Source organism: Schistocerca piceifrons, chromosome 3, assembly GCF_021461385.2.
Source record: "Schistocerca piceifrons isolate TAMUIC-IGC-003096 chromosome 3, iqSchPice1.1, whole genome shotgun sequence".
Taxonomy (NCBI): Eukaryota; Metazoa; Arthropoda; class Insecta; order Orthoptera; family Acrididae; genus Schistocerca; species Schistocerca piceifrons.
This window is the reverse complement of record NC_060140.1, coordinates 457,143,584-457,169,626: the sequence shown is the minus strand read 5'-3', so window position 1 is coordinate 457,169,626 and position 26,043 is coordinate 457,143,584. Positions and strand designations below refer to the sequence as shown.

At 39.2% G+C, this 26,043-nt stretch overlaps 1 protein-coding gene across 1 annotated transcript in view; it reads right to left on the bottom strand.

The window, feature by feature from the left end:
* The window catches only part of LOC124787736 (biorientation of chromosomes in cell division protein 1-like 1), a 90,841-nt gene extending 65,588 nt beyond the window's left edge, over positions 1-25,253 (bottom strand). Inside the window, exons 1-2 of the mRNA XM_047254588.1 lie at positions 24,925-25,253; positions 23,324-23,448 (exon numbers count right to left, since the gene is read on the bottom strand). Coding sequence (XP_047110544.1) covers positions 23,324-23,448; positions 24,925-25,053 — 254 coding nt within the window. The 5' untranslated portion in view covers positions 25,054-25,253. The remainder of the gene's footprint in view (positions 1-23,323; positions 23,449-24,924) is intronic.
* Between the last annotated feature and the right edge of the window lie 790 nt (positions 25,254-26,043).

The window sequence follows — 26,043 nt, the reverse complement described above, 5'->3', positions numbered from 1 at the left end:
GATTTAGGATATTTTGTCAATAGACTCATAGTTAATGATTTCGTAGTGGTTAACACTGCCTGATATCTCAAGCACCAATGAAAATCACAGCATGATAAATTGTTTTATTGCTTTTGATGTTTTAATATGTCTTAAAAATATGCTATGATCTAAAAATTTACTGGAAGTTTTTACTACGTTACCAACTTGAAAGACAATTTTTCTGTTTGTTTCCTAGATCTGAAATGGTTGTTGGTCAACTGAAACTGATTCTTTAATTACTAATGGACTGTACCACAATCAAGACTACTGACATTTGTACTAGTATCACTCTGTTTCATCCGAGTGATAAGAGAACCAAGTAGATGAGGTTCCCAAAAGTTGTTCACAACTTATCTGTTTGAGAGCTGTGAGGATCACATAAATTTCAGTGTCAACTGCGCAACAATTTGGTAGGTATGTGAAATATTTATGTTATATTTTTCAAAATAAATAAGCAACCAACAACACCAGCTTATTTGGAGCTAACAGCTGAACAGCCACTTTGACCATTTACAACAGAACTAAATACGTAGTTATGTATAAAATTTGCAGCGAATTCTTTTATGTATATTAGCACGCAAAATTTATCTAGAGGATTCAAAATAGTCAAGTTCACTGCTTGATCCAGCACTGCAATAAAATCATATCTGTTACATGGTCCTCTATTGTGATATGTTTCATTTAGACTTTGTGACTTATGGGTGCTTGAAGAATTCTCCCTCAGCTGGTACAGGTCAGCTTGCTCTGTAAGAACCTGCTGACAGCCTGATACCTGCACAGCACATGCATCCAGTATCTTTAGACAGGATGCTTGAGCTGACTTGTAAATTGCAAACCTGCAGTCTAGTTAGGGCTGGGCAGAAAGGTTTATGGCAGACACAGTTAAAATAAGAAACTTCCTGGCAGATTATAACTGAGTGCTGGACTGAGACTCAAATTCAGGACTTTTGCCTCTACTGACTGATTTCCCAAGCACAACACAAGATTTGTCCTCACAGTTTTACTTATGCCACTACCTCAAAAACAGAAAATGTTAAATATGTATTTACTGTCCACTTCTTCTCACTCTAAAGCAGTGGTTTTCAAACTGTTTGCATCTATGGCTTATCTGAGCTGAACAGGAATGATCCAAGGCTCCTTTCACAAATGATATCAAACTCAAAGTGTGGTGTAAATGAACTTAAGTTTTGAAAAAAAAAAAAAAGTAATAAGAGTGGTTACATCATTATTGACTGTTGACATTACACATTTTAATCAACTATTTGGTGTTACATCTTATTCTTGCAATGAAATCAATGGGAATCATTCTTCATCACCAGTTCTTCAAATCTTGGAACAAGATTGGAAATTGTGACTCACAATTCTTTCTCCACATACATTCACAATTTAATTTCTTGTTGACAATTGCTGAAAAACCTAACACACATATGTAAGCTATTGCAAAAGATCCAAACTTATAGGGCCTTGTTACCTACTTGTAGATAGCCCTGCTTCATCATGCTCCAAAACTCAAGATGGGATGACCAATGTGATATGTGAAGAAATATCAATAAATTGTTCATGTTCTTCAGTGGTAAGGTTGGCGGAAGCTCTGTACTGAAAGGATCTTAGAACAAGTAGTGTTGATCAACTGGTTCTGCAAAGTACTTCAGAAACTAGTCACTGATTCTCATTAAATGATCCACAAACACAGACTTCAATTCTTAACACAACTGAAAGGTGCTGTCTTCTAAAACTGCATGAAGAGCAGGGATAACTAAATGTATTTCTTTATTATCTAACTTTGTCTCCCACAGCAGTAATTTTTTCTGAAGGCTGAATTTTTGTCTTACAGAGCAGAATGTTGATCTCATTACCTTCAAGGGATCTCACAAAGTTATGCCAGCTTAAAAACAAAGTCACTGCCTACGAACTTCTAGGAACTCAAATGTTTCTCTTGAACAAGGTAACAATAAAGTTAATTTCAGAGTTCATACTCTTACACCCTTTCCAAAACATTCCCACATGAAAGCCAGTAAGAGTTACTGTAATAAATTAATGAAATGTGCTCAAGTCCCCATATCAATGCACACTGGTTGAAAACATCTACACTTGAGCTGGCAACTTTCAGCACTTCGATCACAGATTGCAAAATCTTGTAAAGGACACGCTCACGTGTGCGCTCACCCCCCCCGGCCCCCCTCCCCCCCGAGCGTTTTTCGATGAATAAAACAGTATGTCCCAATACCATAAGGGGCCTAGGGGCCTCCTTATGGTTCCGAGTTTGCAATCCAGCATAACGGTCAGCCACACTATGACCTCTATCTATACATATTCCTACAGTTTTCCCAATTAATGCTGTTTTCTCCCATAAAAAAGTGTGATGCTTCCATGAGGTCTGTTGCTTTTGTTCCAAGAGTAATTTCCCTGGACAAAATAAGTTCTTCATGAGATTTGTTGTCATGTAGAAACCGAATGTAATAAACTATATGTGCATCATTATGATTGTCTGCAGCTTCATCCAAATGAATAGTGAAATCACCATTAAGTTTGAGTTTTTGACTCAACTGATCAATAATGTCAGCCACATTGAGCATTCAAAGACACACTTGCCAGTAGCCTGGCAGCAGACACACCTATCATAATAGATACAATGTCCACAGCAGCTGGTAAAATAAGGTCTCTTGCTCTTTGCTACATGGGAGGCAATGTTGTAAGATGAAAGAAATGACTTGGTAGGAATTGTAGTTTGTTTAGTGAAAGTTTTTTTCTCAGAATGAAATCCGCCCCTCCCTCCTGGCTGTGGCTATGCCATGTCTCCGCAATATCCTTTCTTCCAGGAGTGCTAGTTCTGCAAGGTTCACAGGAGTCTGTGAAGTCTGGAAGGTAGGAGATCAGGTACTGGCAGCACTGCAGCTGTGAGGACGGGTCGTGAGTCGTGCTTGGGTAGCTTAGGTGGTAGAGCACTTGCCCGCGAAAGGCAAAGGTCCCGAGTTCGAGTCTCGGTCCGGCACACAGTTTTAATCTGCCAGGAAGTTTGACATGTAGTATGATTCAAATGTTTTCTACCACATTGCCATGGCAATGACACTTAACCTCTGTTCTGCTAGATATCACTACTAATGCACATTAGATATCACTACTAATGCACATGTTGTTCATTCACTCAGAATGAAAATACATCAAATTATTATTTTTAAGAAACCACCATCACTGTAAGGCTTGACACCCTGGGAGCTGCTACACACAGTTTGAAAACCCCTGCTCTAAAGCCTTAACTGTAACATACAAGTTGCAGTTGTGAGGTTGGTTGAGGAGCAGTAAAACATAAAATAATCATCTACAAGGGTAGAATAGTTTACCAGACACTCAACTGCTATTTATAGCAACAGAGATTGTCAACCAAATTACTTACATGAGAGACTCCAGCTTTTTGTATAAATTTTTCTGAATGTGTCTTCTGAAACTGCTTTACCAAAGATTACAAATAAGTTCCTTTCAACCACCACACAACTGTCACTACGACAGATACATCAAATATGTGAGTGTGTACACGCAAAACAACTCCAGGTAATTGATAGACGAAGGACTACTTGACCAGATAGGGTTCCTGTTGCTATTTACACTGAATAAGTGGAAGCAGAGTCTATGTTTGGCCATTGGAACAAAAGAGCACTGTGTGATACAGCATTTGAATCCTGGAGAAGACAACAATATCAAACAGAGTAAACCTACTGTGTCCTAACAAACAAGCCACTATAAGCAATGAATACTACTGTTCCCAAAACAATCCATGAGAGTGAAATTCCCATTCACATAGTTGGGTTTGGACACACCATCTTGAGCTGGTAGCTACAGCTTTCTCTTCATAATCTGACAGAATGACTAAATAATAGCACCTCCTATTTCTTCCAGACATGGTTTTTAGGAGTGAACTTTTAGTGTGGAATTTCAGTAAGTAGTAAGCTTGTTAAATTAGCAATAATGCTTGAAGCTGGGCCTCAGAGTTTCCCACTGGGTAAGTGGCAGTATCTTTTTCTCTTTAGCAAAAGTGAGTTTGAATGACATTTCTGTGAGCTGTGCTGCACGTACAGTGAAGTAGCAGTTAATGTGACTGCTGCCACACTCTGGGTCGCCAATTCAAATCCGATCACCAGCAATATTTGTTATTCAGTATTTATCATTTCTTATTTTGTTCTGGGATATTATATTTCTGTATAAATATCAGTGCTTCCACCCAGGAGAATCATGGTTGTGATGTGACATTGTTTGGTGGTGCACTCTGGTACTTCAGAATATCTACAACACAATGACTCTGATGATGGTGATTATGATTTTGGATGTGGAGCTCTCAACATCATGATCTTCAGCACCCCCACAAAAAGTCAGCTTGCCATTGATTTGGGGGGGGGGGGGGGGGGGGAGGACAGACATGCAACAGCTGTCCCCACATGTAGAGTAATTTATAATACATTACATCCATCTTCCCACCCCAGCACTTTACAAATGAGGCCCGGCAGTTCACAAAATTTCAGAATCCATGTAACACTGTTTTCAGTGTCAGTGAGGAACTGTTGCTCCAATTAGGCTACATGCAAGCTGTTGCCAACACAAATAGTACCTGGAATATAAGCAGTACATCATTCTGCTGCATATCTTGTGTCCATCACGATTTGACTGGAACACTAAATGCAGCAGGTGCGATGATATGTTGTGTTTGACAAATATGTATTTTTACTTGGATGACATAGAGACAAATTCCAGGCTGAACTGAGGAAAACATCTGGTGAAAATCAGCAGCAAGTCTGCTTTGCTTAGCAGAAGACCAACTGACGAACAGAGTAGTTTTACAGAATGTTTTGGCCAATGTCACATTATAAATCCAATTATCACAGAAGCCATCAAAATCTCTCACTTAACAAAAGGAGTTACAGAAGACATGTCAACACCACAACAATGCCAATCTGCCAGCACATTGAGAAAATGCAACAGAAAAGAGCCAGACGAAAGATGTGTGACCGACTCCCAAATGTTATTTCTATGGTAGTTGTGGAAGACCGCCAAGACCCCCGTCTCTCATGTGTCAGAGTAAGAGAAGAGATACAGCAGTTTATGACAACCAGAAATGTTGGACCCAGTACACAACAGATCAGCCACAAATTCTGACCCTGTATGTCAGGAGGTACTCGGAATGTTTAAGTAGAGGTGTATCAATCTCTAGCACCAATCTCTGCCACTAGTCAAGCACATAACAAAGAATGGACTTGGCCAACTAGGACTTATGCTCCGTCAAATGACAAACCAGCTCTTCCAGCAAGGACAACTTTCACAAAAGAACAGACATTTAGAACATGGAGGATAGCATAACAATATGTTTCCACTGTGGACATCCTGGACACACTGTATGGTACTACAGAGAAAGAAGATGAGTGTTCGAAGACTATTATGCTGCAAGATACCAACCACCACAACAGACCTATTCACGCTGATTAACGGCAGACAATTAATGCCGACCAGTGGGATGAAGCCCATAGTCATATCCCACATGAAGTCGCTCCCCGGCTGCTTCTCTAGCCGGCGAATTCTGGAACACTAAGTGGGGTGACCATCTATGGAGGTGGTGTTACTACAGATGAAACTACTTTGTAGATGACACTTACCATGATCTCAGGGAATGTCATCAATGATGGCCAACCTGTCTGTGTACTAATTGATTCAGGGCTCGTTTTTCAGTAATTCTGAATGCTTATAATCTCTAGCTGAAAATGACTATGTTTCATGATATGAAAGCTATTGTGCTGAAGATTGCAAATGATAAATACTTCTAAGAGGAAAATGTATTGCAAGAATAACCACCAATGACAGAACACAGCCCTTCAAATTTGTAGTTTTAAATGACTGTAGTCAATAATGTTGTTTTCAGATGGGTCTTCTTGCAGGCATCAAAAGCAGTCATAGACTGAAGAAGATCAGAGCTCCAGACTGATGAAGTTATTCGAACAAGCACACAAAACAAAGATTGCTCTGAGCAGTTGTATGGCACTGAAGACATTGTTATCACATCATCATCAACAAGAAGAGTTCCAGTCATCAGTTTATATCTAACTTAAACTGTGAAGCTTGTTCCCTAAAGGTATGTGCAAACCAGTCTAGGATGCACAGTTCAGAGCCATTGCTGAAAGGCCGTGCTCTGCTACCACTACAGACAATGCATGGAAGGTAGTTTCTATTGAAATACCAACAGGATCTGGGCTACCTGAGGAACAACAATATTTCAAATATGGAATGGAACACAGACAGACCAAATGTCCAATGGTAAAACACTGTATCAGCACTAGGGATCACCCACAAATTACCCAACACACATGCAGGATCCCCCCCCCCATGAACCTTGCCGTTGGTGGGGAGGCTTGCGTGCCTCAACGATACAGATAGCTGTACCGTAGGTGCAACCACAACGGAGGGGTATCTGTTGAGAGGCCAGACAAATGTGTGGTTCCTGAAGAGGGGCAGCAGCCTTTTCAGTAGTTGCAGGGGCAACAGTCTGGATGATTGACTGATTTGGCCCTGTAACACTAACCAAAACGGCCTTGCTGTTTTGGTACTGTGAATGGCTGAAAGCAAGGGGAAACTACGGCCGTAATTTTTCCCGAGGGCATGCAGCTTTACTGTATGATTAAATGATAATGGCATCCTCTTGGGTAAAATATTCCAGGGGTAAAATAGTCCCCCATTCGGATCTCTGGGCGAGGACTACTCAAGAGGACATCATTATCAGGAGAAAGAAAACTGGCGTTCTATCGATCGGAGTGTGGAATGTCAGATCCCTTAATCGGGCAGGTAGGTTAGAAAATTTAAAAAGGGAAATGGTTAGGTTAAAGCTAGATATAGTGGGAATTAGTGAAGTTCGGTGGCAGGAGGAACAAGACTTTTGGTCAGGTGAATACAGGGTTCTAAACACAAAATCAAATAGGGTTAATGCAGGAGTAGGTTTAATAATGAAAAAAAAGTAGGAGTGCGGGTAAGCTACTACAAACAGCACAGTGAACGCGTTATTGTGGCCAAGATAGACACGAAGCCCAGGCCTACTACAGTAGTGCAAGTATATATGCCAACTAGCTCTGCAGATGATGAAGAAATTGATGAAATGTATGATGAGATAAAAGAAAGTATTCAGGTAGTGAAGGGAGATGAAAATTTAATAGTCATTGGTGACTGGAATTGGACAGTAGGAAAAGGAAGAGAAGGAAACGTAGTAGGTGAATATGGATTGGGGCTAAGAAATGAAAGAGGAAGAGGCATGGTATGGGGGTTGTTTTTTAAGTAAGGTCCGTTCGCGCGTATAGTTCCGTATTCGCGCGGACGCCGCAACAAGCCACCGCGCCATGCCGGCATCCTTCCCGTTCACACTAATGCAAGTTGCAGCTCTGTAGCTGACGCGTACGCATCGCTGCACTACTTTATAATGTTTACGATTATTGAATCACCCGCCGCGTGTGAGATACGGTCAGTGATACGTTTTTTGACCGCGAGAAGCCTATCAGCTGCAGAAATTCATCGTCAGTTAACAGAAGTTTATGGCTTGAATGCAATGAGTGAAGGTAAAGTGCGTCAACGGGTTAGAGAGTTTAAAAATGGCCGTCAAAACGTCCATGACGAAGAACGCTCAGGCCGGCCCTCTGTGATCACTGATGATTTGGTGGCTGCAGTCGAAACAAAGATTCGTGAGGACAGAAGATTCACAATTTCCACTCTTTCTTTGGAATTTCCACAAGTTTCAAGATCGGTTTTGTACAAAATTGTGTCTGAAAACCTAAACTTTAGGAAACTGTGTTCTCGGTGGGTACCCAGACTCCTCACTGAGGACCACAAAGGGAAGAGATTTGCCACTTCATCGGACTTTTTGATTCGTTACGAGGAAGAAGGGGATGACATGTTGAGTCAAATTGTCACTGGAGATGAAACATGGGTATCCCATATCACTCCCGAAAGCAAGCAACAATCGATGGAATGGCGACACACAACCTCAGCCGTCAAGGTCAAAGCCAAACAGATGCTGTCAAAGCGCAAGACTATGGCAACTGTGTTCTGGGACCGGCGTGGTGTTTTGCTAGTGAACTTTATGCCACGAGGAACGACAATCAACTCAGATGCCTACTGTGCAACTCTAAAGAAGCTCCGCAGAGCAATTCAAAACAAAAGGCGCTGCATGCTGACAAAAGGAGTTCTGCTCCTGCACGATAACGCTAGGCCTCACACCTCTCACAAGACTCAGGATTTGACTGATTCTTTTGGCTGGGAAGTTTTGGACCATGCACCATACAGCCCTGACCTTGCTCCTAGCAATTTTCACCTTTTCCGGTACCTGAAACACCATTTTGGCGGGCAGCGCTTCAATGACGACGATGAAGTGAAAGCGGCCGTGAACTCTTAGCTGTCGGAGCAGGCGGCCGAATTCTTTAAAGAGGGAATTAAAAACTTAGTTGTACGGTATGACAAGTGCTTAAATAAACAAGGCAACTATGTAGAAAAATAGGTAAAAGTGTGTAGAATCAGAAAATAAAATTTTTTTTACAAAAGTATTTGTATCTTTTTTTAAAAATAAAAACGGCCCTTCCTTAAAAAACAACCCTGTAGAATTTTGCACAGAGTGTAACTTAATCATAGCTAACACTTGGTTCAAGAATCATGAAAGAAGGTTGTATACATGGAAGAACCCTGGAGATACTAAAAGGTTTCAGATAGATTATATAATGGTAAGATAGAAATTTAGGAATCAGGTTCTAAATTGTAAGACATTTCCAGGGGCAGATGTGGACTCTGACCAGAATCTATTGGTTATGAACTGTAGATTAAAACTGAAGAAACTGCAAAAAGGTGGGAATTTAAGGAGATGGGACCTGGATAAACTGAAAGAACCAGAGGTTGTACAGAGTTTCAGGGAGAGCATAAGGGAACAATTGACAGGAATGGGGGAAAGAAATACAGTAGAAGAATGGGTAGCTTTGAGGAATGAAATAGTGAAGGCAGCAGAGGCTCAAGTAGGTAAAAAGACGAGGGCTAGTAGAAATCCTTGGGTAACAGAAGACATAATGAATCTAATTGATGCAAGGAGAAAATACAAAAATGCAGCAAGTGAGGCAGGCAAAAAGGAATACAAACGTCTCAAAAATGATATCGACAGAAAGTGCAGAATGGCTAAGCAGGGATGGCTAGAGGACAAATGTAAGGGTGTAGAGGCTTATCTCATGAGGGGTAAGATAGGTACTGCCTACAGGAAAATTAAAAAGAGCTTTGGAGAAAAGAGAACCACTTGCATGAATATCAAGAGCTCAGATGGAAACCCACTTCTAAGCAAAGAAGGGGAAGCAGAAAGGTGGAAGGAGTATATAGAGGGTCTGTACAGGGGCGATGTTCTTCAGGACAATATTATGGAAATAGAAGTGGAGGTAGATGAAGATGAAATGGGAGATATGATACTGCATGAAGAGTTTGACAGAGCACTGAAAGACCTAAGTTGATACAAGGCCCCGGGAGTAGATAACATTCCATTACAACTACTGACAGCCTTGGGAGAGCCAGTCCTGACAAAACTCTACCATCTGGTGAGCAAGATGTATGGAGACAGGCGAAATTCCCTCAGATTTCATGAAGAATATAATAATTCCAATACCAAAGAAAGCAGGTGTTGACAGATGTGAAAATTACCCAACTATCAGTTTAATAAGTCACAGCTGCAAAATACCAACGCGAATTCTTTACAGACGAATGGAAAAACCTCCGACCTTGAGGAAGATCAGTTTGGATGCCGTAGAAATGTTGGAACACGTGAGGCAATACTGACCCTACGACTTATCTTAGAAGAAAGATTAAGGAAAGGCAAACCTACGTTTCTAGCATTTGTAGACTTAGAGAAAGCTTTTGACAATGTTGACTGGAATACTCTCTTTCAAATTCTGAAGGTGGCAGGGGTAAAAAACAGAGAGCAAAAGGCTACTGACAATTTGTACAGAAAGCAGATGGCAGTTATAAGAGTCGAGGGACATGAAAGGGGAGCAGTGGTTGGGAAGGGAGTGAGACTATCCCCGATGCTATTCAATCTGTATATTGAGCAAGCAGTAAAGGAAATGAAAGAAAAGTTCAGAGTATAAAATCCATGGAGAAGAAATAAAAACTTTGAGGTTCGCCGATGACATTGTAATTCTGTCAGAGACAGCAAAGGACTTGGAAGAGCAGTTGAACGGAATGGACAGTGTCTTGAAAGGAGGGTATAAGATGAACATCAACAAAAGCAAAATGAGGATAATGGAATGTAGTCAAATTAAGTCGGGTGATGCTGCTGGAATTAGATTAGGAAATGAGACACTTAAAGTAGTAAAGGAGTTTTGCTATTTGGGGAGCAAAATAACTGATGATGGTTGAAGTAGAGAGGATATAAAATGTAGACCGGCAATGGCAACAAAAGTGTTTCTGAAGAAGAGAAATTTGTTAACATCGAGTATAGATTTAAGTGTCAGGAAGTCGTTTCTGAAAGTATTTGTATGGAGTGTAGCCATGTATGGAAGTGAAACATGGACGATAAGTAGTTTAGACAAGAAGAGAATAGAAGCTTTCGAAATGTGGTGCTACAGAAGAATGCTGAAGATTAGATGGGTAGATCACATAACTTTTGAGAAGGTGTTGAACAGAATTGGGGAGAAGAGGAGTTTGTGGCAAAACTTGACTAGAAGAAGGGATCGGTTGGTAGGACATGTTCTGAGGCATCAAGGGATCACCAATTCAGTACTGGAGGGCAGCATGGAGGGTAAAAATCGTAGAGGGAGACCAAGAGATGAATACACTAAGCAGATTCAGAAGGATGTAGGCTGCAGTAAGTACTGGGAGATGAAGAGGCTTGCACAGGATAGATTAGCATGAAGAGCTGCATCAAACCAGTCTCAGGACTGAAGACCACAACAACAACAACATGCAGGGTGCACTAGACTTCTGAATGATTCTTAGCTCAGAAGAAATGGAGAAGATGCTGCAAGGCAACAGCATCACTAAACATTCGGTGAGTCCTAGGTCTTCTACTGTGGTCCTTGTGAAGAAGACTAAGGATGGCACATGGTGTTTCTGCATTGACTCCTGATCATTGAAAAAAATCATAAAACAGAGATGTCTACTCACTGCCACACACTGATGACACCCCCAATACTTGAATGAAGGAATGTAGCTCTCAACTACAACACACAGACATGCTGCTGGCAGACTGATGTTGATGAGCCTGACAACCTTTATGAATTCAAAGTTTTGTCATTTGGACTATTTAACACTCCAGCAATCCGAGTTTTGGCTGGTCAACCTGCTTCGACACCTTATACATCTGGCATTTCTTTGCTATCTGGATGACATTGTAATTTTTTTGAAGACATTTGGAGTACATGTATGCTGCCTGACAGCTGTGTTGAAGTGTGTTCAGACTGCAGACCTCCACTGAGTCCTTATTGCCTCTGAAATCAAAATTTGTGGCACCTAGTTTATGGCAATGGAGTTCATCTCTAACCAAAGAAAATAAGAGTAGTTGCAGATTTCCTCACCCCTTGGCACATTCGCGATGTGAGAAGTTTTCTCAGAATATTCTCGTACTGCCGGCAAACCATACAGGACTTCTGCCCAAGGCATGTCCTTTGGAACAAATACTGCACAGGGCTGCCAAATTTTTCCAGAATGAGGTGAAAGAAACATTTTTCCTTATCCTTAAGGAGACATTAACAATTTCTACAAAGAAAATAAGAGTAGTTGCAGATTTCCTCACCCCTTGGCGCATTCGCGATGTGAGAAGTTTTCTCAGAATATTCTCGTACTGCCGGTAAACCATACAGGACTTCTGCCCAAGGCATGTCCCTTGGAACAAATACTGCACAGAGCTGCCAACTTTTTCCAGAATGAGGTGAAAGAAACATCTTTCCTTATCCTTAAGGAGACGTTAACAATTTCTACACTCTTAGCACTGTATGAGGAGAATGCCATGACAGAGATTTACAGCACTGGTGGTGGTTATGGGCTAGGTGCAGTTCTTGTGCAAATTCTGGAAGGTGCTGGAAAGGTGATAGTTCATGCTTTCACAGCACTTTCCAAGACCAAGATGAACTACTCTGCAATTGAAAAGGAGTGCCTTGCAGTTTTTTGGGCCATCAACAAGTTCTGGCTGTATTTATTTAGCAAACTATTCATCTTGTCACAGACCACTATTCTCTATCCTGGCTGATTAGCCTGAAGGATGCTGATTGGTGCGATGGGGTTGCGTTGTTTGGGGGGAGGAGACCAAACAGCGAGGTCATCGGTCTCATTGGATTAGGAAGGAAGTCGGCCGTGCCCTTTCGGAATCATCTCAGCATTTGCCTGTAGCAATTTAGGGAAATCAAGGAAAACTTAAACCAGGATGGCCAGATGCAGGATTGAATCATCGTCCTCCCGAACACGCGTCCAGTGTGCTAACCACTGCGCCACCTTGCTCGGGGGTGCGATGGGCTCTGAGCCTGCACAAGTATGTCACAGTGATGTACAAAAGCGGAAGCAAACAGAAGGAGACTACTGCCTTTCAAGAAATCCTTGTTGGAACACAGCGGTGTGGATGAAATCTCAATCATTGCTGCATTGAAGACATTGCTGCTGAACAGACAGGATACAGCATCGCCAAAAATCATATAAGCTTTAGAGAATGAGGGGTCAACCAGAGGAGAATATTAATTAATAAATGGAATACTGTAGAAGAGGAACTATGGGGCAGAAATGGTTGCTCGTCATCCTGGATCAACAATGGACAACTCTTTTGAAGTATTTCCAGTTCCAACATCTGGTCACCTGTGATTTGTGAATACAGAATACTCTAGACAGAATAAGACACAGGTATCACTGACCAGGTTAATTGGACACTATGGTAGCCACTGTAAGGAATGTCAGCAACAGAAGCATGTGGTGCAATTACCTCCAGGGCAGTTGACACCAATTCTGCCTGCAGCAGTGCCATTCCACCAGACTGGTATTGACTTCTTGGGGAGGTTCCCAAAACTGTCGAATTGGAATCAATGGATAATAGTCTGTACTGACTACTGTCACCAAATCTGTGCCAATTGCTGAAGATCTGGAAATTACAAGGTTCGTTTTAGTCAATACTAGTATCAGAGCTCATTTCAAATTGTGACATCAACCATAGAGTGATAACTGCTTACCACCCAAAGATGAATGGCCTCTCAGAATGCTTTAATCTGTTGAAAGATATGCACTCAATGTATACTGATGGCTCACTGAGAGATTGGGATACAATTCTGCCTGTCATGAAATTCATAAATAACACAGGGAAACAACACACTGCAGACTTCACATCATTCTCTTTCTGGTTCATGGTCACAGGGCTGAAATGACAATGGATACAGTGTTCCCATTTCAAATGGACAATACTCAGGATGACTATGTGAAATGCTTCATCCCCAATACTGAAGAAGCAAGAAAGTTGGCTTGCATATGGTCCCCAGATGCCCACGAGGAAGACTGAGATGCTATAACGCTAAGCAGTGGCCAGTGAGATACATCTCGGAGGTCTTGGTAAGGATTTTCACACTAGTGTGGAAAGTGGGTCAATCAGAAACGTTATTAAAATATTACTTTGGGCAGTATCATATCCTTCACCTCTTGTTGGATGTCACAAATGGCAGTCGAGGGTTATGACCCTTCCTCAAGAAGAAAAAAGTGCGGAGACATCACTCATGTACCCTGTATGAAGCCTCCACCACAGTTCTGGGGGACAGACTGATGATGGGAGCTACCTGTTCAAGGGAACAGAAGGCCCACTTGGCAATCACAAAGCTTCAATGAGAGTGCTTATCTCTGATGCTCATCTTCGTGAAGGGCTTATGACAACATGACCCTAACATATGGATCCTCCGGCACTGCCACACAGAGAGCCACTGACAAGATCTAGGTTAATGTAGTTGTCTCCAGTGAGAACTACTTAAGCAGTTGGTTGCTGTTTCTCCAAATGACAGAGCAATGCTGTGAGATGTGCCGCACATGTGATGGGGTAGCAGTTACAGTTGCTGGCTAGTATACTGTGAGTGACCAAATAAAATCCAAAATTTCTTATGTTTGTAATGTTTTCATATTCTGGAATATTGGGTGCCTGCGTAAACAGAAGCAGTTTCCATCCAAGAGGCTGTTCTGTGTTTATGTAGGTGATGTAATGAATGTGATTTCATGCAAAGTGTTGCATTTCATTGACAACGCTCCTTGCAGGTTTGGACTTGATTTTGGTTATGACATGACAAAATGGAGGGTAGATTAGCAGAATATTAAAAATAATTCCAGGAACTACACTGCTTTTATATTCTTAGTAGTAATAAAGGGTATTCATCAGCCAGATATAATTAGAAAAACATTTGTTGAGTTCTGGTTCATTTAATTTATCAAAATACCTGAAACACGTTTATTAACACAATACTTCTGAATTAAACACATTTTCTTCAGTTTGTATCAATTTTCAGTATTGTATTACAAAAGAATTACAGTGATAAAAAAACTATTTTCTCTGAAAACTTAAAATTTGATTTTGCACTGTTTTACAAACAAAGAGAAGCATCCAGAAGAAACTTCACACACTGAGAGTGTATGTGATATTATTTCAGTGCCGCGATTACAATATCAGTTCAAATTTACAATGAACTTGGCAGTATGAGCACACTTATCAACATGGCATTGCCCCCCCCCCCCCCCCCCATGGCCTGGATGCATGCACTTATTTGCTTGGGAAGAGTTTCACAAGCTCGCTATCACTATCTCCCTCCCATCCCGTCATCACAAACCCAGAACACTGTCTAGCCTATGATGTGTCATTACAGTCTACAGTGCCAGTGAACTTGGATTGAAAGTTATTTGTATTATTCGTAACAATACAATATTTCTGTTATCAGCTAATTTCGTAATGGAAAAAATAAAAGGTATCCATATGATGGTTGGTTGGTCGATTCGGGGGAGGGGACCGAACAGTGAGGCCATCGGTCCCATGGGATTAGGGAAGGATGGAGTATGAGGTCGGCCATACCCTTTCACAGCAACCATCTGGGCATTTGCCTGAAGCGATTTAGGTAAATCACAGAAAACCTAAATCCGATTGGTCAGATGTGGGTTTGAATCGTTGCCCTCCTGAATGCAAGTCCAGTGTGCTAACCACTGCATGATGCGGGCAATAAAGTGACAGTAATAGCATATACAGAAGCACATAGAAACAGAGCAACTGAGCATAATTTCAGCCGTCCACCAACAGAAAAAAACCATTCGCAATTGGCAGGCTAGTAAAAAAGAACTGAAAAAAAAGGAGAAGACTGAATACCAAACGGTCAAAACTAGAAGATGACATTTTGAAATGGATTCAAGAACACCATCAAAATGGCATTGGAATTAATACAAAAATGATTCACATACACACTCATATGCCAGCATTACAGTGCAACTTAACGGACTTTAAGGGTAGAGTGGTTGGTGCTAAAGGTTAATGAAGTGTCGCGGACTTAGCATGCAAACCAAAACTAAAATATCTCAGAAAATTCCACAGGAGTATGAAGAGAAAACACTCTTTCCATCACTTTATTATTCAACATCAAAAGAAAACCAGTGTGGAACTACGCCAATTCCTCTGACATCTGATGTGCCATGTAACAAAGCCATTGTCATGAAAGGCGCTGAAACTGTAACTATAAAAACAAGTGGACATCAAAAAATGCACTACACCGTTGTCCTTTCATGTTGTGCTGATGGTACTAAACTTAATTCAATGATCATTTTCAAGTGCAAAGCAATGCCAAAACCTACTAAAATACTGCCAGGTGTTGTTATTCATGTACATGACAAGCGTTGGATGGACGAGGCTGGTACGAAATTAAGGATTAACAGAGTGTGGGAGAGAAGGAAAGGTGCTTTATTGAAGAAGAGTTCTTGTCTTGCGCTAGATCAGTTTAGTAATCATTTGAAAAATTCTGTGGGAGATAAATTGAGACAGGGAAATACAGTGCTTGCTGTTATTCCAGGACGACTTACTTCACAACTGCAATCTCTTTGCATTTCAATAAATAAAACATTTAAAGTGTATGAAACAAATGGATGATGGATGAAACCCAACATGAATTCATGCCAAACAGAGCTTTAAGATGACCTACAATCAAACAAGTGTGTCAGTGGATAAGACAGTTGTGGTCCAGAATGAGAGAAGATATTACTGTTAAATCTTTCAAGAAGTGTGGTAAAAGTAATGCTTTCAATGACACTGGAGACCATCTTACATGTGTAGAGGACAATGGTGATGAGCAAGAAGAAGAAAGTTCAGATGATGAGTTTCAGGGCAGTTTGGTTTCATAAACTAAGATTTTTTGTTTGACTTTGCAGTCTAATAACAAAAAATGGTAAAAATGTTATATGTTTTAAAAATTGCTTAAAAAATAAGATGTGTCTTATAGTTCATATCATCTTATAGTCCGTAAAATATGGCAGCATGAAGAAACAGGATGTTTGCAACATACCGCTGTGCCGTAGGAACTCAGTCACAACCAGAAGTGACCTGATGTCACATCCGATGGTTCCCTACACTACACTACACCATGATCTGAGGGTAACACTATTGTGCCTCTCCAAAAACATTGGAAGAACGAACTGCTCCCCAGATGGCCGCCATATTCACTGACTATGGTCATCAGGAGTAGTGCAGAACCACAAAGCAGCAACAGCCCACACTTCCTGGTCACAGCACCACTCCGAAAACAGCAGTTTGTGTTGAGATGTTAATGGCAGCCTATGCATGGGATGGTAGCCTCTGGCCATTGGTGTGCAATAGCAATGAATGTTGCAGTAAGTTCATTACTTGTTCTCAGATGGCATGCACAGATGTTAATAAAGGTTTCTAATGATCATTGTAGTTTTAGGCAAAACTACATCACATGTAAATTCCATATACACAATGAGAAAAATGCGATCATGGAAGTTTGTCACTGTGTCGGTGTACAACACATTAAAGCACATTAGTTTCACAATTTCAAGTAAAACTACCAATGGTAATGTCAATGTCTTAAAATCAAGATATCTTTTTGCATGCACAATTCACACCTGATATAGTTATGCCCAATCAATTATGAACGTAAGAATGTGTGGAGTGGAAGATGCTGTATGATTACAGATTTCCACTGTGATACAAGTAACAGTGGCAGCTTGAAAATGCCGATGAGAGTACAGTTATCTAATATTTTTTAAGCATGAAACGAACTAATTGCTTCAAAAATAAAAATAGTCTACTTAGAAAGATGAATTTTCCTCAGAAATTTACAGCAGTTTTGGACTGATGCATACAAAGGACTAATAGTGTATAAAAGTTTATTCCAAATATGAGAATCCTGGTTTTAGTGATGGTTTCTGATCCACTACACAGCTAAATTGCTTTGCTTGGTCTCACTGCATAAACTGAACAAATGCAGCCAGAAAGAAATTATCCAAACTATTTCACAACTTTGGTCACTTTTAATGCTGACTGGAATGAACTTTATTTAATTGTTTACCAAAGTCAGATCATACAGAAAGTAGCTAAATACATATTTCAAAACAGATCAGCTGTAGCAAGGGACAGAATACATGCATTAGTTAGGCACTGTATTCCTTTACTGAATTTTGGGATCAAATTCTAAGAGTAGTAACCCATTTGAAACAGACAGCTGTCCAATTTTTGGATCACAAATTTTCACAGTTTGTAGTAAGCGATACAATGTGAAATAAGGGAAAATTTCAGTGTGACAATGCCATGCTGACATAACTGAGTTACGTAGTTACTTTATTGCTGTGTTCCACGTAACTGTCCAAACCTACCATTGTGTGCATTATTTCAGTCCAACACGTTAGCATTAAACACGTCAATAAACATTTGCTTCTTTCTGCCTAATTTCACAACGTATTTGAGATTAAGTAAACAATATGAGTCAGCTTCCTAGTTTGAATTTGTACATGGGAAAGGGTCACATTTGTCAGAACAAGACTGTTTCTATTGACATGGCCCAAAACACATTTTTGCAAATTATGAGAAACATTCCGGTTTGAGACCATGATAACCTAGATCCAAATAATGCCTAGCCTTTGTGACAATCACTGTATGAAAGATTGACGAAATTTCATTACGAGCCCAAAACTTGCCTGTACGTATAATGAGAGACATGAAGCTTTACAATATATGTATAGTAATTCAACTAAATTTGTTTATGTGGCCTGGTGCCTTTATTCTTATATGGGTTGGCAAAGAGGTTAAGACACTGGACTCACATGTGGAAGATCTTGTTTCAGTTATCCTTTCAGCCATCCACTCTTAGGTTTTCTGCAAAATCACTTAAGGTAAATGCTGAGATGATTCCCTTGAAAAAAGAATCACTGGTTTCCTTTGCCAATCTGAGCTTCTGCTATACCTCAAATAACCTAGTCATTTGACGTTATGTTAAATGTAGCAACCTGTTCTAAATATCTCAGCAAGAACTGTCAATGCTATCCAAATATTTAGTGTTGAGGATCTGTTGTCATGGATCTAGTCATCATTCTTATAGAAAAAACCTCTTTTAAAATCTTTCTGTATTTTTTATGAAACTGCAGACAATTTTTGATGTATGACAAAATAACATCATTTAAGTTCTTTTTACTGTGCCCTACCAGAGTGGCTGTTTTGAAAATGGAACACTCAAGAAATTGTAGATGGCTGCTTTCCCAGGACCATTGTCCCAAAAGTGGATCGCCAAAACTGGAAGTGTAAGATTTTTTTAAACACAGAAACTTCATTTTCTATAACTTTTTAGTTCACAAAGATGTATTGAAGTTATTATTTGCAAAGAAGTTTATTACAAATTTATTACACTTTGTAACAACTAAATTGCTCAGAGAGATTTTTGCATCACCCCCATGACTTGCATTTTTTTCCTCAATATTCTTTTGACCACAGGAGATTGCTTTATACAGCCACCTGTGTAACAGAGATAAATCTCCATTCTCAGTGTAGTTTAATGGAGTGCACTTTGTCTCTAATCATCAATGGGAAAATGTGATTTGTGCAGTGTGTTCACAAAATAACCTGTGTAGATGACGTGATGGGGGAGGGCACAATTGTAGTGGTGAGAGTTCTCTCACGCCATCCATCATGCGGTAGGGCAGTTGCAATTCAACTCACAAGCATAACTTCTGAATTACAGCTAGCATGTAAACAACTGAGATGGCCACTACCAACAGATGAAGCACAGTTCTCAGAATGTGACAGCAAACCAAGGTGGCTGCTATTCAGAGAAAAGGTGTGGACTCACCCAGTGCTGAGGAGGGGAATGCTTTTCTGCGTGTGTATGAACTTATTTTGCACTAGCTCTACATTGTTCTGTCAGTTAAATGCCTCAAAAGGTTATTTCCCACAGGACAGGTTGTCAGCGAGGGAATTGTGAAATAATAATAATAATAAAAAAAAGTGGTGATCACCACAGCTTTGTCAGCTGAACATTCAGGTGCTATAATGACATACAAAACACTGAAGATGTGCCTCACAGTGGTCTGTCTTGTGGTGATTGCCACAAGTCAGCACCACCAACGGTGATCACAAACTGCAAATTACTGCTTGTTGATACCCAAGGAGAAAGCAAATGGATTGTGTGCAACCTTTTGAGGCAAACTGGGAAGGTGGTGTCAACAAAAACAACATGCAAATCAGGTTGGACTCCTGCCGTCCATAACAAACTGTAGAAACCACCTGGTACCATAGTGTGTGAAGAAATTGGGAAAGGGTACATTTGGTTTGGGACCTGGACCAATGGCATTGGGTTCTTTTTTCAAAAAGTGCACAATCTGCCTGACGACTGATGAGACCATTGTAGCAGACTATGAAGGTGACCAGGTACTACTGTACGTCTCATGGGTTGAGCAAGGAGGTACGCCTGTCATATTTTTGGCTTGTATAATGTATGGATGTTGGACACCTATAACTACTATAAAGAGTAACTTGAAGGTTGTGCATTACTGAGACAGGATCCTTCTACCTCTTTTCCAATCCAGCAATCAACATTTCAGCAATGGGTTCATGTTTCAAGATGATAATCCATCAATACAAGTCCACCGTGTGAATAACTTCCTCCGGGAGGCAGGAACGAACTGAATGGAATTGCCTGTGGAATATGCTAACATGAACTTAACTAAGCAAGCTCAGGACCAATTTAAACTTGCATTTTGTTATGACAGCAAAGCACCTCAAACACTGGATGACCCCAGCAGGGCTGGCCAAAGAGAAAGTCAACAGTTATTGAGATCTATGGTCACCATTCTTCACTTTTTATAAATCAGATGATTTTTCCTTACTTCACAAAGGTATGTGTGGCAAAATTAAATTCCATTAAATTTTCCTGCTATTGCTTCTTCAAAATCCTATTATGCCTTTTCTACAAAACTACCGAGATAAATTTTCTCAGCAAGATTTGTCTGTAACTATAGGAAATATGTAAAACAGTTATGACATTTATAATCTTTTTTCCTTCTGTACCGAAAAGTAATCTTCTGCCATTGGTCTTCATTGGCTGTTCTGTAACAACATTCCATATGAATATTATCTGACAGTTTCAGCTGTTAATTATGATGCATATGTGCCAGAGATTTCTTATCTTTTCTTTTTACAACAAGCTTACAACATTACAATACTTTCCACTACTGCTTATTCTGACTGTTTTACAATTTTTTTTATTTTTGTTCCAAAGACATAACCATCTCTGATGAAATCTTTTAGTGCCTGCATCTGGATCACTGCATTCATATTTCACAATGTTTTGAAGAGAGTAACACTGATGGAAACATCACGGAATTTCAGTGCAGCCACCCAGATGGAAGTCAGAGATTTCACCCAGATGGAAGTCAGAGATTTCATGAGCACATATGCCGGGAAAGTCTACACTCACATACATCCACTCCTATAATGATTGAAGGTTTACTTAGGCCTAATGTTTTTTAATAACACATCTAATTAATTTTTGGAGAAATTCTGTTTCAAAACTGCATACAAACTTAAGATGTACTACTGAGGCTTTTTTTTCCCTTGTGTGAATATGCCCTCTGAGGACCATGTTCCAGTTTCAATTCTTCATTTTTTGTTCTTTTCTTTTTTTCCAGTATGCCTTCATGTGTTCACTATGTTTCTTCTTTCTGTCTTCAGACCATTTTGACCCAGTCTTTTTAGCTATCCTACCTTGGAGTCCTTCCATTTTCAATACTTTTTCCTGAAAGGCTTCTATGTTCTTTATATCGTCTATTCATATATTGTTCCTCCCTAAATCCTTTTTCTACTTCGTTGACCCTCGTTGTAGTGAACTTTTTACCCCAACAAGTATTTGAAACTCTTATTAGTTAATCAACTGCCTTGCATTTGAAACAGATGCCCAAAAAATGTGAGTCTTCTTTTTTTCATTACGTTTGAAATATTTTCTGTATTTTGGTATATTTGTGCATTACTTCATAATTTGCAACCTCCTGCTGTTTTTTGTGGTTCAAATATTTTCCTTATAATTCACTTTTCTGGTACTTCAGATATTTGCATTTTCTTACCCTCTCTGTTTGGCCAATATCCATCTTCAGAAATTTTGGAGCATCCTTAATGTTTGCTGCAAATTTTGCTTTTTCTGGAGAAATTTTCTCTTTGTATAATAATTACATATCACAGTTCTACCAACAGATACAAACTCTGTATTCCACTATGTACTGAGTGCTTCCTGCAAACACTCATTTGCTCTTGTGGTTCTGCAACTTCCCCTTCTCCACTTTCTTTGCATGCTATAATTATTTCTTCAAACCTTTACAAAATGTTAGCAGTTCTAGAAAAAAAAAAGTTTGTGGAATATTGTCTTTGCATCATATACATATGGTGGAAAACAAAGGTAATTTTAGTTCAGTTCTCTGTTTCTTATATTCACTGTAAAGAACAACAAATAATTAATACAACAGTTTCCACATCAATTACCCATAAAACACAGAAAGAAAGATAAGCAACAGGAGAAGTCACACAGTAACAATTAATCAATGAAGACAATGAACATTCAGCTCTTGTCAAAGCAGTGAGAACAGAAAATAAAATAAAAGATCACTGCAATCACATTAATTCATCTCCTACCATGACAATGGCAGTAAAAGTAAGTGGCAATCCCAAGACATATTTTGCTAATGTTAATGAAGCAGCTGAGGATGGAGTCAGGCTGAGACCTAATTTACAAGTGGAGTGGCTTTACAGTAAATTTGCATAGGTTATTCCAATGAAAGGCAATTTCCTTGTAGCTGCATTCTTAATTTTATTTATATGTATATATCATGTATGTACGACTCACACTTGATTTCAAGACAATATTCTCTCATCTTTAAGTACCTGTCATGTGTGCTTCATGAATTGAATGTCCAGTATTGCAGTTGCCATTGAATTAAGGGGGGCACTTATGGTGCATGTGCCACACACACCACTACCGTCTCCCTTGATGGAACGACACTTAAAGTACCTACGGCATTCGGTTCATGAAACATGCCTAATAGGTACCTAAGACGAGACAATATTGTCTTGAAATTGATTCTGCATACGACATAAATGAAGAAGAATTAAAATACAGCTGAAAATAATGTTTTAATAAATAGAAGAAAAAATGGCACATAGCCAATAACTTTGTGACATGGTTTCTCTAGTAAAAAAAAAAAAAAAAAAAAAAAAGGTCAAAAATCCACTGTAAAGGATTTGCATAAGAAATATGAAGTTAGTTCAACATTAATGTTATTTTATATACCACATCCTGATTAGCCAGAGTGTCAGTCTGTTGTCAATGTGGAGTGCATAAAAACGGGATTATTCCACAACTAAATTCCTACAAGCACAAACTTTTGTGATCACGTTAAGTTTGTATAAATGATGTTCGACCATAAAATGCTAGTAAATAATTATTCCTATTTGTCTTTACTGTCATAGCTAAACTTCTACTGAGGGTTGTCTTGCTAATGACACATATAGCATTACCATGGTTAAGACTATGTACAAAACATAAAGTGATCCAATTTGGATATTGAAAACACCAGCATTTCTCAAGTACTACTATAGCTCTTCCTAATCTTCACTTTTACTGCTATTACTACTACCACTGCCACCACTACAACTACTGCTACTACTTTACTACAGTCGCTACTATAGCAGCAGCATCCCCTACCAACCATTATGCTTTGTAGCCTGTGAACTTGTGCCTATACATAAAATCTATAAATCCAGTGGTTATGTAATACTCACTCATGAATATGCTTACGCAGACTATCCCGCACTTGATTTTTATTAAGATCTGATTTCCACTCTTGTTGGGCAAGAAATGCTGACACACTTGTTTCTACTCTTTGGTGTAGGTTCTGGTAGGCTGGCTGTAATGAATGAGAACTACAATATAAATGTTTCAGTTAACATTCACATGTCAAATTAAAAAATCAGAATAACTTACCTGATGAATCGTCATATAAGACTGAAAGAAAACACCACTCATGTTCTTATGGAATTAAACCACTTCAGTTCTTATAATGAATGTGTTGTGTTATAAGCTACTGTAAGAATGTCATTTTCACCAGATAATAAAAATTGGACTCACCATTTACAATGAGAAGAGAGGCACTGGTTTTTATTACCAGCAGCTCTACCACAAGAAGTAATTCAGTTTCAATTTGTTCACAGACAACACTACCAATCAAATTAGCTCTCCCTCCCCGTAAATTATGACTAAAAAGAGCATAAAACACAGAAATACAGTCATTATGTGGGAATTTATGAATTTTTGGCAGTGGAGTAAAGAATCTAAAAACAGCATTCGTGATTAATTAATTATTGTGTATGTGTTTCTAACCCTCCGCACATATGTTCTTTTTAGTATTTTTTTGAGAGGGGGGGGGGGGATCTCTGGTACAGAGTTACAATGGGAGTTATGACTATATAGGCCTAAACAGTAATACCTCACTATCAATACAGAAAAATGCAACTCTAACAAAACATTAATGGCATTATGCATTGAAAACTCATTGAAACATCGAAATCCTTAGGTATGTGGTAGGATATTACACGACAATGAAAGCTTTCACTCTGTACACTCCCTATTTTAACCAGCAAGAATATGAATTAAAAACTATTCAACTAGGCTTCATATTATACAAATATATTTCTTTTAGATTTTAGAGCACTGCCTGTCTTTACATTCCAATTACAATTTGCCCTGCAATAATAGAACAGTGATGATCAAATATTTCTTTAGTTTTTGATTGATAAACAAAACCCACACGAGAAATTATTTCGTCATTACATCTCTATTCATTCTATGATAATGATTGGCATGAGGGGTGATTACAAAAGATCTAACGTGCGTTCAGATATGTTCTACGCAAAAAAAGTGAAACAGCATGCAGTAAAATCAGAATTCTGAGGTCAAATCTTATACGAGCGGCTATTGGGTTTTAATTATTGTGGAGTGCCACTGAAAAGAAAGGCTTAAGAGCAGTGTAAAGATTTAACTATGTCGAACTTGGCCAGACGAGGTGCACTAATGTTCCGATTATATGTCGATTTTTCTTTGTCGGGAAAACTAATCATTATACTTGTTATTTATTAACATCCCATGAAGCAAGAATACCGAATAAGTTTAATTAATCTACTATCTTCTTTATTGTTTCCAACAGCTTACGAATCACAGTCTTATTGTCTGTACGTAGGGTGAACTAGACAATTACGGAAATTCTTCATTACTGAAATTTATTGAGCTCCACAAAAATTAGTATGGTTTTTATTTTTTGAAAGCATTACTGCTCATGAGTGCGTATTAAAAACTACATAAGTAATAAATTTATGGCTCGGCTTACCTTCGTATCAACATCAGCTATACATTCTTTGCGGAATCTATCGAAGATCCCTTGAGATTTCAGTTGTCCAACTATTTTGTCAACAAGCCTTGGATCACCAGGAGGATACTGAGCCATAGAGACCTCCATTTTTGACACTAGCTCTTGTGTTTACAAACAGCACTCCAAGAGACACTTATATCTAGAATGCCTTCTAAATAGTGCACACAAAAACAAATATTTGTCTTTAAACACAACCCACTTTATTTACAAAACCTGATCCATTCTCACATACATAAACTACGATCGCCATAAACAAACCAACGATAAACACACTAGCACCACTAGCAGCCAGTGATCACTGCTAGCAAGTGTCAACAAAAATGTGGAGTACATGTCAAAAACCAAAACTCTTTGTGGAACAACAGACATATTTGTTATTTATTTAGCTTCAGTTATAGACCAATTAGTAATTTCCACTTGATACTAAATATATTGCAACCTTAGCACTAACTTGTCTTGATATAAATTAAACTTTGACGCCCGTTGTTGTTTAGTATCGATCTTATCTCAATTACATATAAAATACTGTTCTTTTTTATAAATTACTACACGGAATATTGAACATTGAACATCCCATTTAAAATATCACACCTTTAAATAGAGAAAACTGATTTATAGGAAACCCCATGTTTAAGGAAAAAAATTAATTTTTATTGAGAGTATTTGAGGCAATCGAGAGAAGTCGAAGTTGCCGTATTGTATGAGCTAAAGCGGCAACTGTAGATGTAACAACCCGAAAAAATAATTTAGGGAATAAGTTTAAAACGAAAGGAGACAGGGGCAAACTTGTACCTACAAAATAACTGCAATCTGATTCTCATTGCTGACAGGACTATATTAAACATGTGAGCGAATTCTCACGGGCCGTTACTACACCGTTTATACACACTGTCCGTTACGTCAGGTCAGTGCAGGTCATGTGATCTCAGCTCGCATGGCTGTCCCGAACACTTTTTCGTGGGGATTCCGGTCTTCGCAAGATGATTCTCAATTGATTTTAACTTTATGCCCAGTATGTACATACACAATGCAATAGCTTATCTACACTGATACTGTAGTCCTCTTTTCTACGAAAGG